At 44.9% G+C, this 23157-nt stretch overlaps 1 protein-coding gene across 1 annotated transcript in view; it reads left to right on the top strand.

The window, feature by feature from the left end:
- The window catches only part of snd1 (staphylococcal nuclease and tudor domain containing 1), a 361345-nt gene that overhangs the window by 315017 nt on the left and 23171 nt on the right, over positions 1-23157 (top strand). The window contains exon 22 of the mRNA XM_079493746.1: positions 1-28. This exon is cut by the window's left edge and continues 176 nt beyond it. Within this exon, the coding sequence (XP_079349872.1) occupies positions 1-28 (28 nt within the window). The remainder of the gene's footprint in view (positions 29-23157) is intronic.

The following is a 23157-nucleotide window of genomic DNA, read 5'->3' as shown; positions in this document are numbered from 1 at the left end:
CCGCAAGGAGAGGCACCTGCAGAAGATGGTAGGTCTCGCACAGGCACTGTGTCAGGTTTTTTCTCTTGAATCACATTTTAGTCACCCGGGAAATGTTTTAGTGTTAGTCTATAGCCTGGGGTCCACCTATGCTTTCTGTCATAGGCCAGTGGTTCCCAAACTTTTTCGTGTCAAGGACCCCCAAATCAACATTTATTAGGCCACGGACCCCCCATTTGAAAACATATGCCAGTGACCCCGATAAGGGAGGATTTTTACGGCTCTAGCAGTGATTCCGAAACATATTAATTTCATGGACCCCCCAGTTTCACACGCATTATGCCACAGATCCCCGATTTAATGGCATTTCTATCTCTGGTACCCCAATTTATATTGTAAAACCGCTGTTAATTTAACTCTGAGAGTGTACAAATGGAAAAAAAATGGACCCTAACGGGTCCATTTGGTTCCATTTGTACACTCTGAGTTACAGACCCATAAGGGTCCATTTGGTTCCTAACTATCTCTAATTGAGCTAGGTACCCCCTGGAACTCCCTCACTTTGGGAACCAATGGCATAGGCAGCTCCCGGCAGGATCCGCCGGGAGAATCTAGACGCAGCTGCGCGACATGAGACTATTATTAATTAGAGTGACACACAGAGAGAGAGAGAGGAGTGTGTACGTGTGTGCGTGTGCGCGTCAATTTAACAAAGGTGCAGACGATCAGAAATCAGCAGAGAGTGATCGACGTTTGTGCTACTCTATGCCGAATTGAAGTGGACTCGGTCCCAGACTTTTTTTTTCTCCCTGGAAATAAAAACGTCTGGGTTTCCGAGGCTAGTGTTAGTCTAGTTTTAGTCGACTACATGTCATGAGAGTTTAGTCGACTGAAATGTATTTTGGCGGGCCTTGATGCCGTCGTAATGGCTGATTTTACACTTGCTGAAAATAGCCGATGTACAAGCTGCACAACGCGTTGCGCTGCGACGCATTGTGAGCTTGTAGATTGGCTATTTTCTGCATGCAACTAAGTGTAAAATGACTTGTCTTGTCCACTAGTCCCTCCCTAACTTTTTAGTCTAGTTTGTATGTGTTAACGAAATTATCAATATACTCTTAGTCATCGTAGCTCAGTTTTCATTTCGTTTTTGTCAGTGAATAAAGGTAGTCGACGAACATTTTTCGTCATGGTATTATTCGACGAAATCAACACTGGTAGACCACTCACACTTGTTACATAATCGCCTAATCGCAATTAATTGATAAAAAAATTGTTTCGTTTTTTGCATAATCGTTTCCATGTTGAGAAATGACTATTTTTCAAAAATAGGAGAAAATAGCAGATCTAGAAGTAGATAATAAAAACAAATATTAAATGTGTCATATCTGCCATGTGCAATTTGTTAGCCAAAACAGAAATACAAATTTGTAATGTTCCAAACACACACAGTTCAATCGTTAATCGCAATTTATCGTCAACTTAAAATGTGTGTAATTGTGACTGCCTTGTGCGGGCAGCAACGGGGAGAATGATGCTAGTATGTCGTCTGGACTTACCCCCACAGTCCAACCCTTGATGCTGAGTGCCAAGCCAGGGAGCCATTGGGACAAATCTTTGCATTCTTTGAACTGGGAGGTCGGGGAATTGAACCCCCGACCTCGCAGTCTCAGGGAGTGTGGGAGGGAGGCTTGGTGATTCGTTACCCTGTGGTTTTGTTTGGATGTCGGAGCCCGTGTCATCGTCGATCGCAGTCATTCACCCGCGTAATGGTGATGAGCCTCATTTTGGCCATCGCAGTTTAATCGGCGTCATTATCTCCGTTAATTCTTCGGACGGTTATGGTTTGTCATCAGGCCATCAGTGATTGTGACGCCGTTATCATGTGATCGTTAGCGTTTCGGTCATTACGGTAACAAGCGCACCACTCCACTCAGCCACATAGGGGGGGGGGGGGGGGGGGGTGTGTGTGTGTGTGTGTGTGTGTGTGTGTGTGTGTGTGTGTGTGTGTGTGTGTGTGTGTGTGTGTGTGTGTGTGTGTGTGTGTGTGTGTGTGTGTGTGTGTGTGTGTGTGTGTGTGTGTGTGTGTGTGTGTGTGTGTGTGTGTGTGGTAGTAGAATGTAGAAACAGATCATTGTGAAGGATGTTCCTGGTCCTCAGAAGAGAAGTTGTTGTTTTTATGGTTAAAGGAGAGTTTCGCACAATCTGTTTTCATACCGTATATGAAGACATGTATCCATTCGTCATTGAAAAAAAACATGCCGAGCATTCCATACCAAATTAGCAGATTTACCGTCCGGGTGGATCAACCACTAGAACTCTTATTCAATCGCGTGATTTGTTTTAGTTTACATCTGTTGTAGATGATATGACAGGTTAGTCCCATAGAGTATAAAGAAGGATAGAGACTGAACTGGCGCGAAGCTCCGCCCCTCCCCCCCCCAGCTATTCATGTCAGTGGAAGTTGCTCAGTGGCGTTTTGAAGCACCCGGAAGAACCGTCTACTTCCACCTTTTTTTAATATTTGGGGACGTGCAAACGCGCTCAACGTTAAAGCCCAGCTGCACGGGGTTTCCCAATCATACTTCCACGGGTCCGCCTGCAGTCCCTCCTCTTACCACTAGGGCCCAGTGCTTCAACGTTGGAAAGCCTCACTGGCCCCTTGGTTAGTCCATGCAGTGTTGTTGCTGCACTCTTCCTGTTCTACGTGTGCTGACGTTAGACCCCTCCTACGCTTTTCTTAAAGGACCAGCGCCCTATATGTTTGTTTATTTATTTATTTTGGTCAATATACATATTATCAACATGATTTTGTAAAAAAAACGGTCTTTAGTGATGTATACAAAGATGTATACAAGGCCACGTGTGTCAACGCACCAAAAACAAAACGAGGCAATCTATACAAGCTCACAACGTGTCATACTTTGATGCGTTTATCCAGCCTTTGTCCACAGCGCTTTGGATAGATCTACATTCACCCATCCACACACACACACACATTCATACACCGATGGCGGAGGAAACTGTGCAAGGCACCAACCTGCACGTCAGGAGGAGCAATTTGGGACGGGAACCTTCCGGTTGGTTCCCATCCGGCCACTCTACCCCTGAGCCACTGCCGCCCATGTTGTGAGCTTGTAGATTGTCGCAAGTCACAACTAGATAACTTTAGGTCGATGTCCTCACTAGTATAGTACTGCGTGCGCGTGTGTGTGTACACAGAGAGAGAGAGAGGATTTGTCATCATCGCCTTCACTGCAACATTTGTTCCATTGACCCTTGAGGCTTGTAATGGAAGCAGAATAAATACACAGTGTTTTATTTACGTAAGGCGTGCATGTAAGGCAGCAGAGCACATATCGTCTACGTGTCCGGTGGAAACCTCGTATGTCCCAAACGGTCACTTTTCGGGGTTCAAATTCAGAAATGTCAAAAGCAGCAGATCGGCGAGATCGATGAGCTTGAAGCGCGCGTTCCGGGGCGTAAACTGTCTGACTGACTGCTAAGGCCCGTAATTACCAACGTCGCCACCACTACAGACAGCAGCCCTCATCTTCATGTCACTGCTCACCCTAGCTGTCATTTGTTTAGGGGGCGTTTCTCTTCCACGTATGGACGCAAGCATTACGCTAAATACCCTGTTCAACGACAGGCTAAAAGGTTTTTTAAAATGGCAAATAAAAAATGGCAAAATAAAAGATGGCAAATAAGTTTAGGGATCCTTTTGTAGATTCAACGCCCTACTTGATCACACTACAGTGTCATGCAAAAGTATCAAAAGTAGCAGATTTACAAGCTCAAAATGCGGCCAAGCCTCTCGATCTGCTACTTTTGTTTTTTTTTACTTATATGAATTTGAATCCTGAAAAATAACAGTTTTGGACATAGGAGGTTTTCACATGCGACAGACGATAAACACGAATGTGGCGGAGACACGTGGACCCACATCAGGCCTTCTCAAACTCTTCCATGCCAAGGAGGACCCCCAAATGGCCATATAGCCTCTGCCTGCGGCCCCTCACAAGCTTGTGCGCTTGTAGATTTAGCAATTTTCCGCTCCGATTCGACAATAACAACCAAATATAGGCAGCTTGAAAGTACTCCAAGTGGCATAATATTAGTATTAATTTAATTTCAGTAGAAATGTGTATGTATCTATATATATATATATGCTGTTATCCCCTCCGTTAACATTATAAAGCGTGCCTCGTTTGTTTCCCTCTCATTATGCTAATTAGCCCGGCGGTATGTATGAAAGCCAGCACTCTGTAACGCGGAAGATAAAGTAAAAAAATGGAGAATATTTATTTCTGCGACAATTAACTTCTCTCAGCACGCACAACCCCTCACACATTTACTCTCGCAGTCTCGTATTGAACAAATTGATGCCCACGAAGGAATGGAGAGTGGTGTGGCCTACGGAAATGGAGTTGTTGATGAATAGTTGAGTCTATTACGAGCGTGCTATACGCACATTTATGTACAATTGTATGTCTCACACGTGCGGATATGGTCTGTGTCGGGTGGAAACCCTCCATGTTCTAATGGATATGGTCTGTGTCGGGTGGAAACCCTCCATGTTCCAATGGATATGGTCTGTCTCGGGTGGAAACCCTCCATGTTCCAATGGATATGGTCTGTGTCTGGTGGAAACCCTCCATGTTCCAATGGATATGGTCTGTGTCGGGTGGAAACCCTCCATGTTCCAATGGATATGGTCTGTGTCTGGTGGAAACCCTCCATGATATGGTCTGTGTCGGGTGGAAACCCTCCATGTTCCAATGGATATGGTCTGTGTCTGGTGGAAACCCTCCATGATATGGTCTGTGTCGGGTGGAAACCCTCCATGTTCCAATGGATATGGTCTGTGTCTGGTGGAAACCCTCCATGATATGGTCTGTGTCGGGTGGAAACCCTCCATGTTCCAATGGATATGGTCTGTGTCTGGTGGAAACCCTCCATGATATGGTCTGTGTCGGGTGGAAACCCTCCATGTTCCAATGGATATGGTCTGTGTCTGGTGGAAACCCTCCATGATATGGTCTGTGTCGGGTGGAAACCCTCCATGTTCCAATGGATATGGTCTGTGTCTGGTGGAAACCCTCCATGATATGGTCTGTGTCGGGTGGAAACCCTCCATGTTCCAATGGATATGGTCTGTGTCGGGTGGAAACCCTCCATGTTCCAATGGATATGGTCTGTGTCGGGTGGAAACCCTCCATGTTCCAAATGGATATGGTCTGTGTCTGGTGGAAACCCTCCATGTTCCAATGGATATGGTCTGTGTCGGGTGGAAACCCTCCATGTTCCAAATGGATATGGTCTGTGTCGGGTGGAAACCCTCCATGTTCCAATGGATATGGTCTGTGTCGGGTGGAAACCCTCCATGTTCCAAATGGATATGGTCTGTGTCGGGTGGAAACCCTCCATGTTCCAATGGATATGGTCTGTGTCGGGTGGAAACCCTCCATGTTCCAATGGATATGGTCTGTGTCGGGTGGAAACCCTCCATGTTCCAATGGATATGGTCTGTGTCGGGTGGAAACCCTCCATGTTCCAATGGATATGGTCTGTGTCGGGTGGAAACCCTCCATGTTCCAATGGATATGGTCTGTGTCGGGTGGAAACCCTCCATGTTCCAATGGATATGGTCTGTGTCGGGTGGAAACCCTCCATGTTCCAATGGATCCAATGTAGTACGTTGTTTTATTAACCCCTTTAGACCCGAGTTAAAAACATTCCCTTTGAAACAATATATATTCAAAGATTTGCGCCACATTTTATTTTTTTCATTTATATTTGTATTAGAAGTTAGGCATCAGTATATGGTGTCACTTCAGTCACATCATAATATACAATAGTTATTTAGGTATACTGTACATGGAATGACATCCTTTTATAACAATTCTGATTAGATTGCTTTGCCCACTCCATTTTCCATTTCTAATCCCATACACAAACAAACATAACAGACATAAGAAAGTAATACAATAAAAAGTGCATAAAGAACATGGTACAATATATATCACATTTTTTAAATGAATAAAATATTCAAAATGTAAAAATAAGAATAAGCACACAGAGAGAGAAGAAAGTATAGAAGGAAGGGTAGAAAGAGGGGGGAGGGAGGAGAGGGGGGAGAGAGAGAGAAGAGGGGGGGGGGCAATCACTCAATGAGTAGGGATCAGTTGGCGATTAAAGGACCACTTCACCACTTTTCAACCTATCTTCATATAATAGGTCCTCACTAATAATCATGAAAAAATGGCGCAATTTTTTTCTACTCGGTCTGTGTCTCATAGGAGGGCTGTGGGCAGTTCAGAAACCGTCTTCCAGTGACATCATCGATGGAGAATACAAGCTAATAGAAACTGCAGTCTTTCTAGTCCTGAAAAGTTGCAATGTGAAAATGGAAGCCATCGTTCTCACAATAATGAAAATCTAAACATTTTTGTAAAAAAATCTTGTTTCAAAAAAAATCTGCCTAATGATGATTTCACTGGAAGACGGTTTCTAAACTGCCCACAGCCCTCCTATGAGACACAGACTGTGTAGAAAAAAATCGTTCCATTTTATCATGATTATTAGTGAGGACCTATTATATGAAGATAGGTTGAGAAGTGGTGAAGTGGTCCTTTAAAGAATAACAATAAAGGATCCCATTTCTCTTGGTGTAGTGAGATTACCTCTGGTAGAATATCTGATTTTCTCCAATTTCTAAAAGGACATTACTTCTCTCAGCCATTGGGTACTAGAGGGTGGTCTAGTAGATTTCCACTGGAGAAGTAGATGGCGTCTTACTATTAGGGAGGTAAAAGCCCAAACCTCCAGCTGTCTGGGAGTGTATAGATCAGTCTTCTGGGACCCCAAGAATTGCAATGTGTGGAGAAATGTTTACAGGAAATGTGAATATTTTGGACATTGTGTCGAAGTAATTCTTCCAGAGGTTAGTCAGAAGTGGACATGAATAAAACAGGTGTTAAATTACAGGGTGAGGAGTGGCATTTGTCACAGCTATCTGTTATATTGGGATACATTTGTGATAGTTTAGCTTTGGAGAAATTCATTCTAAATAGTACCTTAAATTGAATTAGAGTGAGACGCGCACAGGTTGAGCTTTTGTAAAAAAGTACTTAGAGCTGCATCCCACCAATCATCATCGAATGTCAGACCAAGTTCAGCCTCCCAAGCCTCCTTGATTCTGTTATTCTTGGGGGCACTATCTAAAGATAGGAGATTATCATAAATCTGAGATATTCGTGATTTCTCAAATGGGTCGGACTGAATGAACTGCTCCCATACCTGAGTCGGAGGTAACTGTGGAAAGTTTGGAAATAGTGATTGAACACAACGTCTGACTTGAAAATACCGAAAAAGATGGGAGGTTGGGAGACCAAACTTAGCAGATAGGTAGGCGAAACTACAGAATATACCATTCTTATATAAAATTTTAAAAGATTTAAGACCCCTTTGGTGCCAGACTGAATAACCTGAATCCGAGCTAGCAGGGTTAAATAAATGGTTCCTCAATAGAGGGCTTGAGGTGGATGGAAATTTAAATTTAAAATGGCTTCTGAATTGGTACCAGATTTTGAGAGTGGAACGAACAATTGGATTCCGTGTATATCCAGAGGGGTTGGTTGGAATAGGAGCAGTAAGTAGAGCTGACAATGAGGAATGAGGTGCATGAGTTTGATTCAAACTTACACCAAAGCGGATTTGCTGATGCATACCAGTATGAAATCGTATGAACGTGTGCAGCCCAATAATACAGTTGGAAATTTGGCAATGACAATGTTTAAAACACCAAAAGGGGTAACTGCCCAAAATGGGTTAATCACAAGCTCTTGTTTAGGCATTTAGCTTAATCCAGAGCGATTTACATTAAGCAGGAACACATGGTAATACATCAAATACATAGAAATAGTCATCAAGGATCATAAGTAAGCTAAGAGCCTAGCAGTAGAATATCTGTACAATCATTATTATCCATAAAAAAAAACCCTCTGACTCACTTTACCACTTTCAACCTATTTTGGGGCATGCCATTATACAGTTGGAGGCCATCGATATTGTCCTTTTCTTTTTGCTGAGGTTTGCGTGATCTGCGCAAAAGGACAGTTAACCCATTTTGGGCGGGAACCCCTTTTGGTGTTTTAAATATATGTTATAATTTAGCTATTGAAAAATAGCAGATCAACAAGCTCATAGCGCGCCACCGAGTGGCGCGCTACGAGCTTGTAGGTCTGCTATTTTTGAAAAATCGTGAAAATATTTATTTCAGAAAACTGGAGGATTTAGAAGGATTTTTTACAATTTTGAGGTCAGGCCTAAATGGGTCAAATGATAAGCGACAATATCGGTGGCACCCAACTGTAGGCGAACATTTTCAATTGTGAGCTTGTAGATGGTCTGTGTTCACTAGGCGACACAGTTTAGATCTGGAGATACAAGGTTTCGGGCCGCGACAACGGCGATATGACGGCAAATATATACATGCCCCAAGTGTGCACAACACATTTACATAGTACACACACACACACACACACACACACACACACACACACACACACACACACACACAGGCATACAAACAAACATTAGCCTGCTTATTCACTCTCTCATAAACAAACACACGCGTGCACACTGACGGAATAACCAATAACAAGGCTTCCTTATACTGCCCGAGGCAGTCGATAAGGCAGCATGCATCGCTGCGTGTCTCCGGCTCCAGAGAGTATTTTGACCTGCAGCCGGTAGCCCTGGACTATAAAGCAGCTCTGGCTAATGGAGCTTATAGCGGTGCGAGCACTGATTTATAAGCCCACCGTCCACAATAGGCCAATAGGCATTTGAGCCACGGATCACCATCCGTGCGGTCCATTTGTGACCAGATTTGACTGCCTGCCATCGCGCAAATTCCAGAGGAGATTTTTTATTTTTTTCAAAATGAGTTAATCACACAGGCAGACTCTTCACATACTAGAGCATGTCTGAAATAAGTGTCGGAGCTGAAATCGACATGTAAATATGAAATAAATGCTTAAACGTGTAGCTAGGTAGAGACCACAGGAAGTGAACCTTTCAAGCCTGTTTTCTCAACTCGCTGTTTCTCTGCAAGACATTACTCCATAAGCCATATCTCTAAAACTGGTGGGTCAAACTGAACAACCAATATGTCAATTTGAAGCTATGATTCCCTGCTTTCATATGACATGAAAAAAACGAAAATTCAAAAAAATCGAATGGCAGTCCCTCAGTCAAGTTTGGTCACATTTAGTTACCAACTCTCCATCATTTAGCTGGGTACCACATGGTACTTTTGTCAATGTTTGTGTTTTACACAAACACTCAAAGCTGGACATAGGAGGGGCTAGCACCCCTCAAAAGTAAAGCTCTGCAGCACTCACCACAGTGACAATTCCAACTCATCGAATCCTGTTCCAAAGCTCCCCGAAACCCTTTGCCAAGCTGCACTCATTTTATTTATTTATATTCCCCCTTCCTGATAATTACAAGCACAAAGCCCACACCATTTTCATGGCTGTTTTTCAAACCCCGAGTCGTAGAACGGAAAAAGGCATCGGCTTGCGAGCAGTGTGAGGGTTTCTGGGCTGTTGTCTTGTGTATTTAGGCGAGCATTAACTTGTGTTTGTGACGGCTGAACTATAATCGCCTCACGGCTTACAAAGAACGTATCCAATAAAGAGGGACAATGGGGGCTGTTACAACCCTGTCAACCAGAGAAAGACTTCAGAGAGAGAATGAATCAAAATGTTCTCTCCCAAGGTTGATGGGTATTGTTTGGCAAAGGGCAAATTTGTATTCAAAGACGCAACTGCATACAAGTGTCTTTCGGCTTTGTTCCACAGTGCAAATCTGAATTGTTTGTTGAGTCTTTATGACTGACTGTCCACACCGTTATTATGTACCGTACGATGGTGTCGTTAACTGCTGTAACTACAAGCTCAAGCTTTTAGATTTGCAAAAAGGTTTGTGGTGGAGGGGGGAAAAGAGCAGACCAAGTACGGAGTGAAAGGTTTACTTAAGTATTGACGGTGTACGTGGTGAAATGTCTGAAAATGCACATTAACATGAATGAACACTGTTGATAGTGCTGTCAAACAAGTCTATGCAACTATCTATGAAAAAGTTAAATCTGCAACACGATTTCATATAATATGTAGTGGGGGGGGGGGGGGGGGGGGGGGGGGGGGTTCAGATCTAATGTACCATTTCCATTCGGGTTTTTTCTGTTCAGATGAGGCCAAAATAAGTTAAAGTTGGACTGCCAGTGTGAAGTTCTGTGAACACAGAAGTGAAAAAGGGGGAAGTCGCCGAACATTTTTCCTCATAGTTTTAGTCGACGAAATCAACACTGGAACACAGCCCTAAAGTACAACCTCTGGACACTCTTGAGCTCTGAACCCCCCCTGCCCCCCCCCCCCCCCCCCCCCCCCCCCAACACCCATTCTCATCTTCTACTTCTAATGAACATTGTGCTTTTTGATTGCCGCCCATTCCAAAAGGCCTCTCTCTCTTCCTATAGCAGTTCTCCGGGAGCACGCCGACGCCATGAAGCCTCTCTATGCTGGCCTCGTTCCCTTCTCTTCCACCCACGGAGGGCCTATCGAGCGCGGTTTCAAAGTGGCCTTTGTCCCCCTCCCTCCCTATCTATTCTTTGTCCCCCTCCCTATCTATCTATTCCATTTATGCTTCTATTCATTATTTCCCCGGAGGATTTGGGGACACGCAGACACCGGGGCTATCTATACTGCGCCGTTAAGGCATTGCATAACAGATGGGGTGTAATGCATACTGGCACTTCACAGCCATATCAGCAGACCGCTGTGATGTGCGTCCAAGGTTAAAAGCAGGCTTTAAGGGTGCCATTGTCCCCCGGAGTGGGACAGGGAGAGAAGGGATAATCATGCTTTATTCCGTAACACGCCGATGCTCGGCGAGCGCACCATATGGATAGCATCCCCCCCCATCCCCCCTCCCCCCCCCACCCCCCCCACCGCGCCACTAAAGGACAGCATGGTTGACTGTCAACCTGAGAGAGCGCAGGTGAAGAGATGATTGCGTTCTCGCCAGCTGCCTGGCTCTGTGACTGACTGACTGACTGACTGACTGACTGACTGACTGACAGGGAGAGAGAGGGGGGGGGGGGCTTTGAACGACGTGGGACAGAGAGGCGAGACGGAGGAGGGGGAGAAGAGAGACGAGTTATAGTGACGTCGTCTATATACTGTATGTATGTATGCAGTCGGGCAGAATAGAAGCCTCACATCTGCACGTTGTGTGTGGTTTTTGTCCCCGTACGTTAACCCATTTTGGGGCGGGAACCCCCAAGCATTATGTATATACTTTAGCTATTGAAAAATAGCAGATCCACAAGCTCGTAGCGCGGCACCGAGTGCCGCTCTACGAGCTTGTAGGTCTGCTATTTTTTAAAGTCTTGAAAATGTGGAGCAAATCTTTGAATATATATTCTATTCAGAGCAAACGTTTTAAGTCATATCTTTGCTTCTGCAGGGGGGAACCTGGAACAACATATTTTCAGATGGTGGGTCGGCGGCCAATTACATATAATTTTGAGGGTGCTTGACATGAAAATGTTTGAGAACCACTGACATAGAAACATGAGGTTTTTCAGAAAACTGTCAGGATTTAGAAGACATTTTGTAGAATCGTTCTCGGGTCTAAATGGGTTAATTCCCTGCCTCATCATACGAGGACACGGAAGTTGTGAAATTAGCAGATCTACAAGTGTTTGCTATTTTTCACCAATTGGTTTTATTAAAGGGACACTTCACCCTTTTTGCAAAAAAATATATGTTAATGACGTTTAGGAGCTTTAGAACACTTTCCTGGGGGTCTTTGTGTGTGTAATATGTGGTTTTAGATATTTTAGATTGTAGCAGTGAGCCCAGTGTCTCTGATGCCATGGACACTGGGCTCACTTACTTCCTGGACTACATGTTGTCTCAGTAAGACAGCCCTCCCCCTATCCAAGGAGGAGCAGTGCACCAAAGTATATGGGAATTGTAGTCCAGGAAGGAAGTGAGCCCAGTGTCCATGACATCAGAGACACTGGGCTCACTACTACAATCTAAAATATCTAAAACCACATATTACACACATAAAGACCCCCAGGAAAGTGTTCTAAAGCTTCTAAACGTCATTAACATATATTTTTTTGCAAAAAGGGTGAAGTGTCCCTTTAACTTCTCAGTCGGGTGGAAACCCTCACATGTGCAAAAAATGGCAAAAAGTAGCAGCTGCTACTTCTTCTGTGCTTTTGTGTGACGCCTGTAGTATGATCAAGCAAGGCGTTGATTCACAAAATGACACACAGTTGCAATATGGAGAAATATAAGAGGTTTCTTCCCCCCGACTGTGACGATTATGAAATGGAATAAATGGATCAAAAGCGGGCCGTGCTTCTTAGTCCCGGGGGGGACCCGGGTGACGCTTTATCGCTATGGAGACGACCGTTCAATCCATGTCATCGAACGGCCCGGCGTCACCGCCGGGGGCTGCCGCCGCCGATTGATTACTTCCTTCCGCACAGCTGCTGCCATGAATGGAACCGACTGTGTTTCCAGACGTCACAGCGTTCCACACACACACACAACTTGATCTGCACAGAAAAAAACACTCGTATTTTCACATGATGTCGTCTCGTTTCAGCCCCTCAAAACCAAACTTGGAACTGTCGTCCCTTTTCCGTTGTCCCACGTTCTTAGTCCACTCGAAGAGGACTTTGTTTAACCCATTTTGACCTGGGAACGATTCTACAAAATGTCTTCTAAATCCTGACTGTTTTCTGAAAAACTCATGTTTCTATATCGGTCGTTCTCAAACATTTTCATGTCATGGACCCACAAAAATATGTAATTGGCCGCCGACCCCCATATGTTGTTCCAGGAACCCCTCAGAAGCAAAGATTTGAGTTAAAAACTTGGCTCTGAAAGAATATATATTCAAAGATTTGTGCCACATTTTCACGATTTTTCAAAAATAGCAGACCTACAAGTTCCTAGCGCGGCACTCGGTGGCGCACTATGAGCTTGTAGATCTGCTATTTTTCAATAGCTAAAGTATAACATAATGCTTAAAACACCAGAAGGGGTTCCCGCCCAAAATGGGTTAAAACGGGACATACTGTATGTGAAAGGTAGAGGCATTTGTTGATTTAAATACAGGCAAAATATTGGGCACTGGCCTACTTGGAACGATGGAAGTTGGAAATGCATGCCCCAGCCAGTGATTATGTCTTTTGTCCCTTTATATATGGAGGTCTTTATGTCAAATATGGAGTCTATGCAGATATCAGAACCTCATTGTGATGTCAGAACAGGCCAGCTCCATATATGGAGATCTAGGGATGGACAGGTGTGATCAATTGGCTAATTTGGGCCTTGTCCAGAGTCTGGGCATGGGCCCTGTCCACAGCTTGGGCTTTTGCGGTGGTTCTGGACAACCGTGGGTCCGACCGACTCAAGGCCGTGCACTGCACTCCCTGTGGTGGTGTGGAACGTGTGTGTCGAATTTGAAGTGGTAGGGCGAACCACATACGCACACACATGAAGATCCCCGACTCCATGGCAAATAATGGATTCCAAAAATGGACATGCCCAACATTAGCCCAGAGCTCGATCAGCAAGAGAGAGAGAGAGAGACTCCCTTTCTCTTTTGCTGGTCGGGCTCTCTTGCCACAAGAGATGGAGAAGAAAGCCTGTTTCGCTCAACGCGATAACCTGGCCAATTCATGGGTGACTGAAACAGTAACAAACACGCCGATCAACATCGTCAACGCAATGAAGACGCGCCACTTTTTTTTTGCTTGTATATCCGTAAATAAAATATCTGTGTGGGATATCGTGAGATGATAATGCAATCTGTCCGGGATCTATTGTGAGTATAATCCAGTATAATCCAGCCACCAGTGTCACGGTGACATAATGACCCGGAGGTGTGCTACAGTACGGAGCTGAGAGAGAATGGAGATTAGGCGGTTAGAGGGTATAGCATTACACTTTATCCCTTAAGGATGAGATGCCCCCAAAACGTACATTAACCCATTTTAGACGTCGAAATTTCAAAAAATGTCTTCAAAATCCTGACAGTTTTCTGAAAATTCTTATGTTTCTGTATCAGTGGTGCTCAATATTTCATGTCAAGGACCCCAAAAACTATGTAATGGGCCTCCGCCCACATCTGAAAATATGTTGTTCCAGGGACCTCCCCAGAAGCAAAGATTTTAGTTAAAATGTTCACTCTGTAATCATATATATTCAAAGATTTGAGGCACATTTTCACGATTTATCAGAAATATCAGACCTTCAAGTTCATAGCGCGGAACCGAGTGCCGCGCTATGAACTTGAAGGTCTGATATTTTTGTATATTTATGAGCTTGTAGATCTGCTATTTTTCAATAGCTAAAGTATAACATAATGCTTTAAAACAACCAAAAGGGGGTTCCCGCCCAAAATGGGTTAAAATCAAGAGACTACAGTAGGTCACTTAGACTAAGTCCATATGCATACTGTGTGTACTGTATGCCTGGTGCTGGCGTAATGCATACATGCATGCATAATGCACACACACACACACACACACACACACACACACACACACACACACACACACACACACACACACACACAACCACATGCATGCATAATGCACAGGCACATTTGCGAGCGGCCGCACGTTGACGCAGATTGAATGTCACAGGGCGAGACTTAATCCGTTACACATCTGGCGTATATACCGCATATATCGTCTTTGTCGGGTTTAAAGCTCATATGTCCAAAAAAACGTTACTTTACACGATTCAAATTCGCAAAAGCGTCAAAAGACGCACGTCGACTAGCTCAAAGTGCAGTTGCGAAGCCACACGCTTCGAGCTTGTTGGATATGCTACTCACGAGGCTTCTGTGTGAAGCTGTAGAGTAGTAGTAAGTAGAGCATTCATTTACATTTACTGTGTGCTCTTTGTGACCTGGGAGTTGTAGAGGATGAGTTTCATTTTGTTTTCTATTGTCCACTATATCATGATTTAAGAAACTTTTTATTTGAAAAAATGCAGGATAAGAACCCAGATCTGTTTTGGATGTCTGAGTGTTTTATGTTAAATTGGTTGTTCAGTAATGAAGTTTTTGTTTTTAGAAAATTCATAGAGAAGGCGTGGCAGTTACGTTGGAGAACGATGTATCCATGAGTAACTGTCTATTTGTCTATATGTATCATTATATATGTACAATTTTGTGAGTGTCTTGTAAGCCTGTGCGGGCTGGGCATCTTATGATGTAGGACACTTTAATAAAAACTTTATCTATCTATTTACAGGGGGGGAAAAAACCCACAAAGTTTGAATATGGAGATAGAAGGTTTCTGTAGACGGCGACGATATGATCTTTTTTGGCACATGTGCTGCTTACAGTCATGTGGCTTGAATATATAGTGGGATTATTTTCCCCTGTGAGTGATACTATAGTGTTGTCATTGTCGAGGCATTTGAAAAAAAAAACGAATAGGCTTTATTGTGCCTCTTGTGTGGCTTTATTGTGCATTTAGGGCAATATGGAAGGTTAACCCATTTTGACCTGAGATCAGATTCTAAAAATGTCTTCAACATCCTGACAGTTTTCTGAAAAAGCTATGTTTGTCAGTCGTTCTTCGATTTTTCAAAAATAGCAGATCTACAAGCTCGTAGCGCGCCACTCGGTGGCGCGCTACGAGCTTGTAGATCTGCTATTTTTCAATAGCTAAAGCATAACATAATGCTAACACCAAAAGGGGTTCCCGCCCAAAATGTTTTAAGTGAACTCGGCAGACGCATGCGGAACCTAATCTCTCAGTCACGTATAATCTCTCGGCGAAGGCCCGTTTGGGGGGCAGCACGCGATGGAGGAGGTGTTGGGACGATCTCTTAATGATACCGCCGGAGAGCATTAAAAATGACAAAAAAATAAAGTTCTCTGTGGTGAGGACAGAGAGCAGATGGTGTTATTGCAGTTCACAGCTCCAATTCTGTGAACTGAGGACAATTGAAACGGTCTCTTTTAGTGCTTCCGCTGCCATTTGGAAATGCATAATTGTCTCCTTTATATTTACCCCTTACTCCTCTGCTGTGCTCTCCGAGTGGTTCCCAGTACGCACGCGCGCGCACACACACACACACACACACACACACACACACACACACACACACACACACACACACACACACACACACACACAGTCTAAAAAAGCCCAGGATTGTTTCCCCCTAATGTCTATCTCTCAAACTCTACTACACATGTGGGGACATTTGGCCCTCAGAAGTATACTAATACAAGTTCACGCGTGAACACACACACACACACACACACACAGACACACACACACACACACACACACACACACACACACACACACACACACACACACACACACACACACACACACACACACACACACACACACACACAGAGAGAGAGAGAGAGAGTGCTGTCTTTAGATTAGAAACGGAGCTTGACTGGTGGTACCTGGGGGCCATCGATTTGTCTGAGGACAGGATGATGGGATGTTTTGGGTGGCAGGCAGGTAGCCAGGAGGGAGACCAGATGATGGGATGTTTTGGGTGGCAGGCAGGTAGCCAGGAGGGAGACCAGATGATGGGATGTTTTGGGTGGCAGGCAGGTAGCCAGGAGGGAGACCAGATGATGGGATGTTTTGGGTGGCAGGCAGGTAGCCAGGAGGGAGACCAGATGATGGGATGTTTTGGGTGGCAGGCAGGTAGCCAGGAGGGAGACCAGATGATGGGATGTTTTGGGTGGCAGGCAGGTAGCCAGGAGGGAGACCAGATGATGGGATGTTTTGGGTGGCAGGCAGGTAGCCAGGAGGGAGACCAGATGATGGGATGTTTTGGGTGGCAGGCAGGTAGCCAGGAGGGAGACCAGATGATGGGATGTTTTGGGTGGCAGGCAGGTAGCCAGGAGGGAGACCAGGCAGGTAGGAGGGAGACCAGGCAGGAGGAGACCAGGTAGGAGGGAGACCAGGCAGGTAGCCAGGAGGGAGACCAGATGATGGGATGTTTTGGGTGGCAGGCAGGTAGCCAGGAGGGAGACCAGATGATGGGATGTTTTGGGTGGCAGGCAGGTAGCCAGGAGGGAGACCAGATGTTTTGGGTGGCAGGCAGGTAGCCAGGAGGGAGACCAGATGATGGGATGTTTTGGGTGGCAGGCAGGTAGCCAGGAGGGAGACCAGATGATGGGATGTTTTGGGTGGCAGGCAGGTAGCCAGGAGGGAGACCAGATGATGGGATGTTTTGGGTGGCAGGCAGGTAGCCAGGAGGGAGACCAGATGATGGGATGTTTTGGGTGGCAGGCAGGTAGCCAGGAGGGAGACCAGATGATGGGATGTTTTGGGTGGCAGGCAGGTAGCCAGGAGGGAGACCAGATGATGGGATGTTTTGGGTGGCAGGCAGGTAGCCAGGAGGGAGACCAGATGATGGGATGTTTTGGGTGGCAGGCAGGTAGCCAGGAGGGAGACCAGATGATGGGATGTTTTGGGTGGCAGGCAGGTAGCCAGGAGGGAGACCAGATGATGGGATGTTTTGGGTGGCAGGCAGGTAGCCAGGAGGGAGACCAGATGATGGGATGTTTTGGGTGGCAGGCAGGTAGCCAGGAGGGAGACCAGATGATGGGATGTTTTGGGTGGCAGGCAGGTAGCCAGGAGGGAGACCAGATGATGGGATGTTTTGGGTGGCAGGCAGGTAGCCAGGAGGGAGACCAGATGATGGGATGTTTTGGGTGGCAGGCAGGTAGCCAGGAGGGAGACCAGATGATGGGATGTTTTGGGTGGCAGGCAGGTAGCCAGGAGGGAGACCAGATGATGGGATGTTTTGGGTGGCAGGCAGGTAGCCAGGAGGGAGACCAGATGATGGGATGTTTTGGGTGGCAGGCAGGTAGCCAGGAGGGAGACCAGATGATGGCTTTACAGAGGAGAGAGGAGCCAAGCAGACACAGGGCTGTTTATTTCCACCATTATATTGTGCATATATACTGCATATTAACCCATTTTGACCTGAGATCAGATTCTAAAAATGTCTTCTACATCCTGACAGTTTTTCTGAAAAAGCTATGTTTCTATGTCAGTCGTTCTTCGATTTTTCAAAAATAGCAGACCTACAAGCTCGTAGCGCGCCACTCGGTGGCGCGCTATGAGCTTGTAGATCTGCTATTTTTCAATAGCTAAAGCATAACATAATGCTAACACCAAAAGGGGTTCCCGCCCAAAATGGGTTAATGCAGATGTGAAGCTCGCCTGACTGGATATATAAAGCCAACGTGTTTTGACATCGAGGGACATTATCGTTGTGCGCATGTGCAAATTCTTCTCTCTGCTGGTCTCTTCCCCTCCGCTTGTATTCTGTCCTCTGCTGGTCTCTGTCGTGTGCAGTCGCAAGCTTGGCAGGCCAGACAGCTTGCCCCCCCCTGAGAGCGTGCGCACACACACACACACACACACACACACACACACACAGTCAAACTTCCAGTACTCATTTAAACACACACTGACTGACTAGCTCTCGTTGCCCCAGAGACACTGTGTGTGTGTGTGTGTGTGTGTGTGTGTGTGTGTGTGTGTGTGTGTGTGTGTGTGTGTGTGTGTGTGTGTGTGTGTGTGTGTGTGTGTGTGTGTGTGTGTGTGTGTGTGTGTGTGTGTGTGTGTGTGTGTGTGTGTGTGTGTAAACCTGCCATCTTTGTACAGTGCCCTGGCACCGACTCTCCACCTCTCTCTCCCTCCCCATCCCTCCTCCTTGCCTTGGCGTGACCATGACACTGCATTGTCGTATTAGCCTAGTAGCCAAAAAGTGAACCCGGACATGTTGAGTACACCAAGGTTTTATGTTAGAAATGTTGAGTATGGGTCCCCAGCATGTAGAAACTGCTGAGCAATTTTCATAATTGGCATAATATGTGACCATATACCATTAACAACCTATAGAAGGCAAAATGTTCAACATTTCATCATGCTTTATCTAGCATGCGATGTGTCAAACTAGGGGGTTTTCATGATGCTGAATCCATTCCATCCATTCATTGGGCTTAAAACGGCCATGTCCACTTGCCCAAATGTGCTGACATCAATTTGTGATGATGGCATTGGCCGTTTTTAGCCCAATGAGTGCAAGTTAGCATCCGGCAGTTTCTACATGCTGGGGACCCATACTACAACATTTCTAACATAAAACCTTGGTGTACTCAACATGTCCGGGTTCACAATGGGGCTCTATGGGCTGGCTACTAGACTATGTACTCAACATGTCCGGGTTCACAATGGGGCTCTATGGGCTGGCTACTAGACTATGTACTCAACATGTCCAGGTTCACAATGGGGCTCTATGGGCTGGCTACTAGACTATATAGTTACACAGGGCTCTTCTCTTTCCCTTCCTTTATTCTCGTCGCTCCCTCCCTCCCATAACTCTGAGACAACAGTATACACCATTATGTACACATACGATTGCGTAGCTCTCAGAGTTACAGACCCTGTACAGTAAGCGTCCATTTTGAACCCCTTCAAGGGTTTTTACGATTCTGTTTTTTTAACCCATTCTGAACGGGAACCCCTTTGGGTGTTTTAAGCATTATGTTATACTTTTGCTATTGAAAATAGCAGATCTACAAGCTCATATCCACGAGCTTGTAGGTCTGCTATTTTTGAAAAAAATATTTTTTCAGTTTTTAACTCAAATCTTTGCTTCTGGGGGGGGTCCCTGAAACAACATATTTCCAGATGGCGGTCGGAGGCCAATTACATATCTTTTTTGGGGTCCTTGACATGAAATATTGAGCACCACTGATACAGAAACATGAGGTATTTCAGAATTTAGAAGACATTTTTTTCGACCTCAGGTCTAAATGGGTTACTCTTAACAGTCCGATTCCTTAACGGTTTCCTTTAATGTTTGTTTAAGGCAGTAAACGACGACGTCATAATGGCCAATATAAATATAATCTTGCACCCCTCACTTCACACGGGTGTGATTCTTTTTTTTATCTATATAATTTTGGCCATCATGATAATTTTTGATTAACACAAATTCAATCATACATACAGTATTGCGTACATACATTGCAGGGGTTCTCAAAGTAAGGCCCCAGAGACCCTTTGGGTTACTTGAGCATGTTCCAAATGGACCCTCACAGGACTGTAAAGGTGGTTGCACACTGGACGCGTTTTTTGGAAAACCGATGGAGAAACGCCGCTAAAAATCCGAATTCGCATCCGATTCACACCTGGTGTGTGGAGACCTTTACTCTGAGAGTGTGCTGAAAATAGCCGATCTACACGCTCGCAACACGTCCAGCATGTGAGCTTGTAGATTGTCTATTTTTTTCGGCAAAGAGACCAAGAGGTACAGAGACCCCAGTCAACTAATTATAAGTGTATGGGGTTTCGAGTGGTTGAATTGCATTGTCACATCAGACCTGGGCAACGTACCCCCTGTGCCAAGCTGTGATTGTGGTTCATGGATCCTAGAGTCCCCTACCAGAGTGACAGCAGTCTTAACCCATTTAGACCTGACCTTTAGACGATTCTACAAATATCTTCTAAATCCTGACAGTTTTCTGAAAAACCCATGTTTCTGTGTCAGTCGTTTTCAAACATTTTCATGTCAAAGACCCCCAAAACTAGATGTATGGCCGTCGACCCCCATCTGAAAACATGTTGTTCCAGAGACCCCTCAGAAACAAAGATTTGAGTTAAAAACTCTCTCTGAAAGAATATATATTCAAAGATTGCAAGCACATTTTCACAAATTTTCAAAAATAGCAGACCTACAAGCTCGTAGCGCGCCACTCGGTGGCGCACTGTGAGCTTGTAGATCTGCTATTTTTCAATAGCTAAATTATAACATAATGTTTAAAACACCAAAGGGGTTCCCGCCCAAAATGGGTCAATGATACAGTACAAATATCTCTTTCTCCCCCCCCTCCGCCCCCCCTGAGACCCAGCCCGGCTATCCAAGTGACAGGGCGCGTTCAGACGACACTTGATATTCGCCGGCGCAAATGCCTTTTGAAATAAGTCGCCATTGTTGAATGAAGGCTAGCCTGGCAGAAAGGCAGCCATGTCCCTGTTGTTAGGAAGCAATCTCTTTGGTGAAGCCTTTTACTAAAGTGTCCTGTCAGCGAGCCAACATCTTGACAGATTTCAACCGGGGGGGGGAGGCTTGGGGGGGGGGGGGGTCCTAGTGGTGAGCTACCGAGCGCAAACGGCTGATTTATATGCGCAACCGAGAAATTGTGTATCTACAAGGTCGCTGTTGTGAGCTTGTAGATCCGCAATTTTTTTTTTTTTTGGGGGGTAGACACGATGAGCATCCAAGTATAAATCAATAACGGACACCGGCCAGCACTAGCACCCCCCCCACCCCAAAGTTAATTTAGTGCTACAAGCTAATAATCCCCAGTTTGCTAATTACAAGTCAATTACAAATACGGAAATCCATTTCACACGGCTAATTATTATCAATCACCAGCACCAGCATGGCTTAAACCTCCGATATTGACCTGTTCTTTAAAGGATTTCCGATATTTGGTCTCCTTTTGGGACACACATAATATACATAGGCCTACATGGTTGTTTACAAGCCTCTGACTACAGTTTTGGGACGGGGGGGAAGCGGACAACAAAAAGTTGTACTCCCAAATCCCCTGATAAATGATAAATGTTGTGTTTCTCCCCCGTTATTGTTTGTCTACTCACTTGGATCCAACACGGTTGTTTGTTTTTAATGTTCTCCTGCGGTTGACTGGCCTAGTGTGTATGGTATAGTCTGCTGTATTTTTGAAGAATAGCTTGTAAAGAAGAGTGACTAATGGAGACACGGTTGTCATTTGTCAATGTGAGAGCTTTCAAACTGACGGTAACAACAGTGGATGTTCCAAAGCCCATAAGAACCCCTTAACCCATTTAGGCCTGACGTCTTTTTAAAATGTATTCTTTTCTGGAAAAACCTCATGTTTCGATATCTGTGGTTCTCAATATTTCATGTCAAGGACCCCAAAAATTATATGTAATATGCTGCCGATCCCCATCTGAAAATATGTTGTTCCAGGGACCCTCCAGAAGCAAAGATTTCAGGCACGATTTAAAAAAAAATAGCAGACCTATAAGTTCATAGCGCTATGAGCTTGTAGATCTGCTATTTTTCAATAGCTAAAGCATAACATAATGCTGTAAAACACCAAAAGGGGTTCCCGCCCAAAATGGGTTAAGAAAACAAAACAAAAGTCTAGACTTGTGTTTTATTTTTTTGTGTTCAATTAGTCATAACCCTGAAAATAAATAGCCAGGCTTTGCTTTGCAAAAAATGTCAACTTGTTGTTTTTACTGTATATGGTTGCTGTCGGGCAGAAGCCTCCTATTTCCATATTTTTTTTTTGTTTTTAGTTTTTTTCCCCCCCATACATTAACAGTGAACACCCTACTCCAGTGGTTTCCAAAGTGTGGTCCGGGGACCCCCAGGGGTACTTGAGGGAGTTCCAGGGGGGACCCAGCTAAATGATAGTTATGGAACCAAATGGACCCTTATGGGTCTGTAACTCAGAGTGTACAAATGGAACGCTCTCAGAGTTAAATTAGCATTGATTTTACAATCTAAATTGGGGGGTCCCAGAGATAGAAATGCCATTAACCCATTTTGGGCGGGAACCCCTTTTGGTGTTAGCATTATGTTATGCTTTAGCTATTGAAAAATAGCAGATCTACAAGCTCGTAGCGCGCCACCGAGTGGCGCGCTACGAGCTTGTAGGTCTGCTATTTTTGAAAAATGACTGACGACTGACATAGAAACATAGCTTTTTCAGAAAACTGTCAGGATGTAGAAGACATTAGAATCTGATCTCAGGTCAAAATGGGTTAAATGGGGGTCCGTAGACTAATGCATGTCAAACTGGGGGGTCCTTGAAATTAAACGGGTTGAGAATCACTGCTAGAGCCATAAAAATCTCCTCTTATGGGGGTCCCTAGCATATCATTTCAAACGGGGGTCCGCAGGCTAATTAGTGTCAATTTGGGGGTCCTTGACATGAAAAGGTTTGGGAACCACTGCCCTACTTGATCATACTACAGTGCCACACATAAATGTGACCAGATTTGACTGAGAG

The sequence above is a fragment of the Electrona antarctica genome (genome assembly GCF_951216825.1).
Source record: "Electrona antarctica genome assembly, chromosome: 23".
Classification (NCBI taxonomy): Eukaryota; Metazoa; Chordata; class Actinopteri; order Myctophiformes; family Myctophidae; genus Electrona; species Electrona antarctica.
The sequence above is the reverse complement of the archived record's forward strand: the minus strand, read 5'-3'. Positions and strand labels throughout refer to the sequence as shown.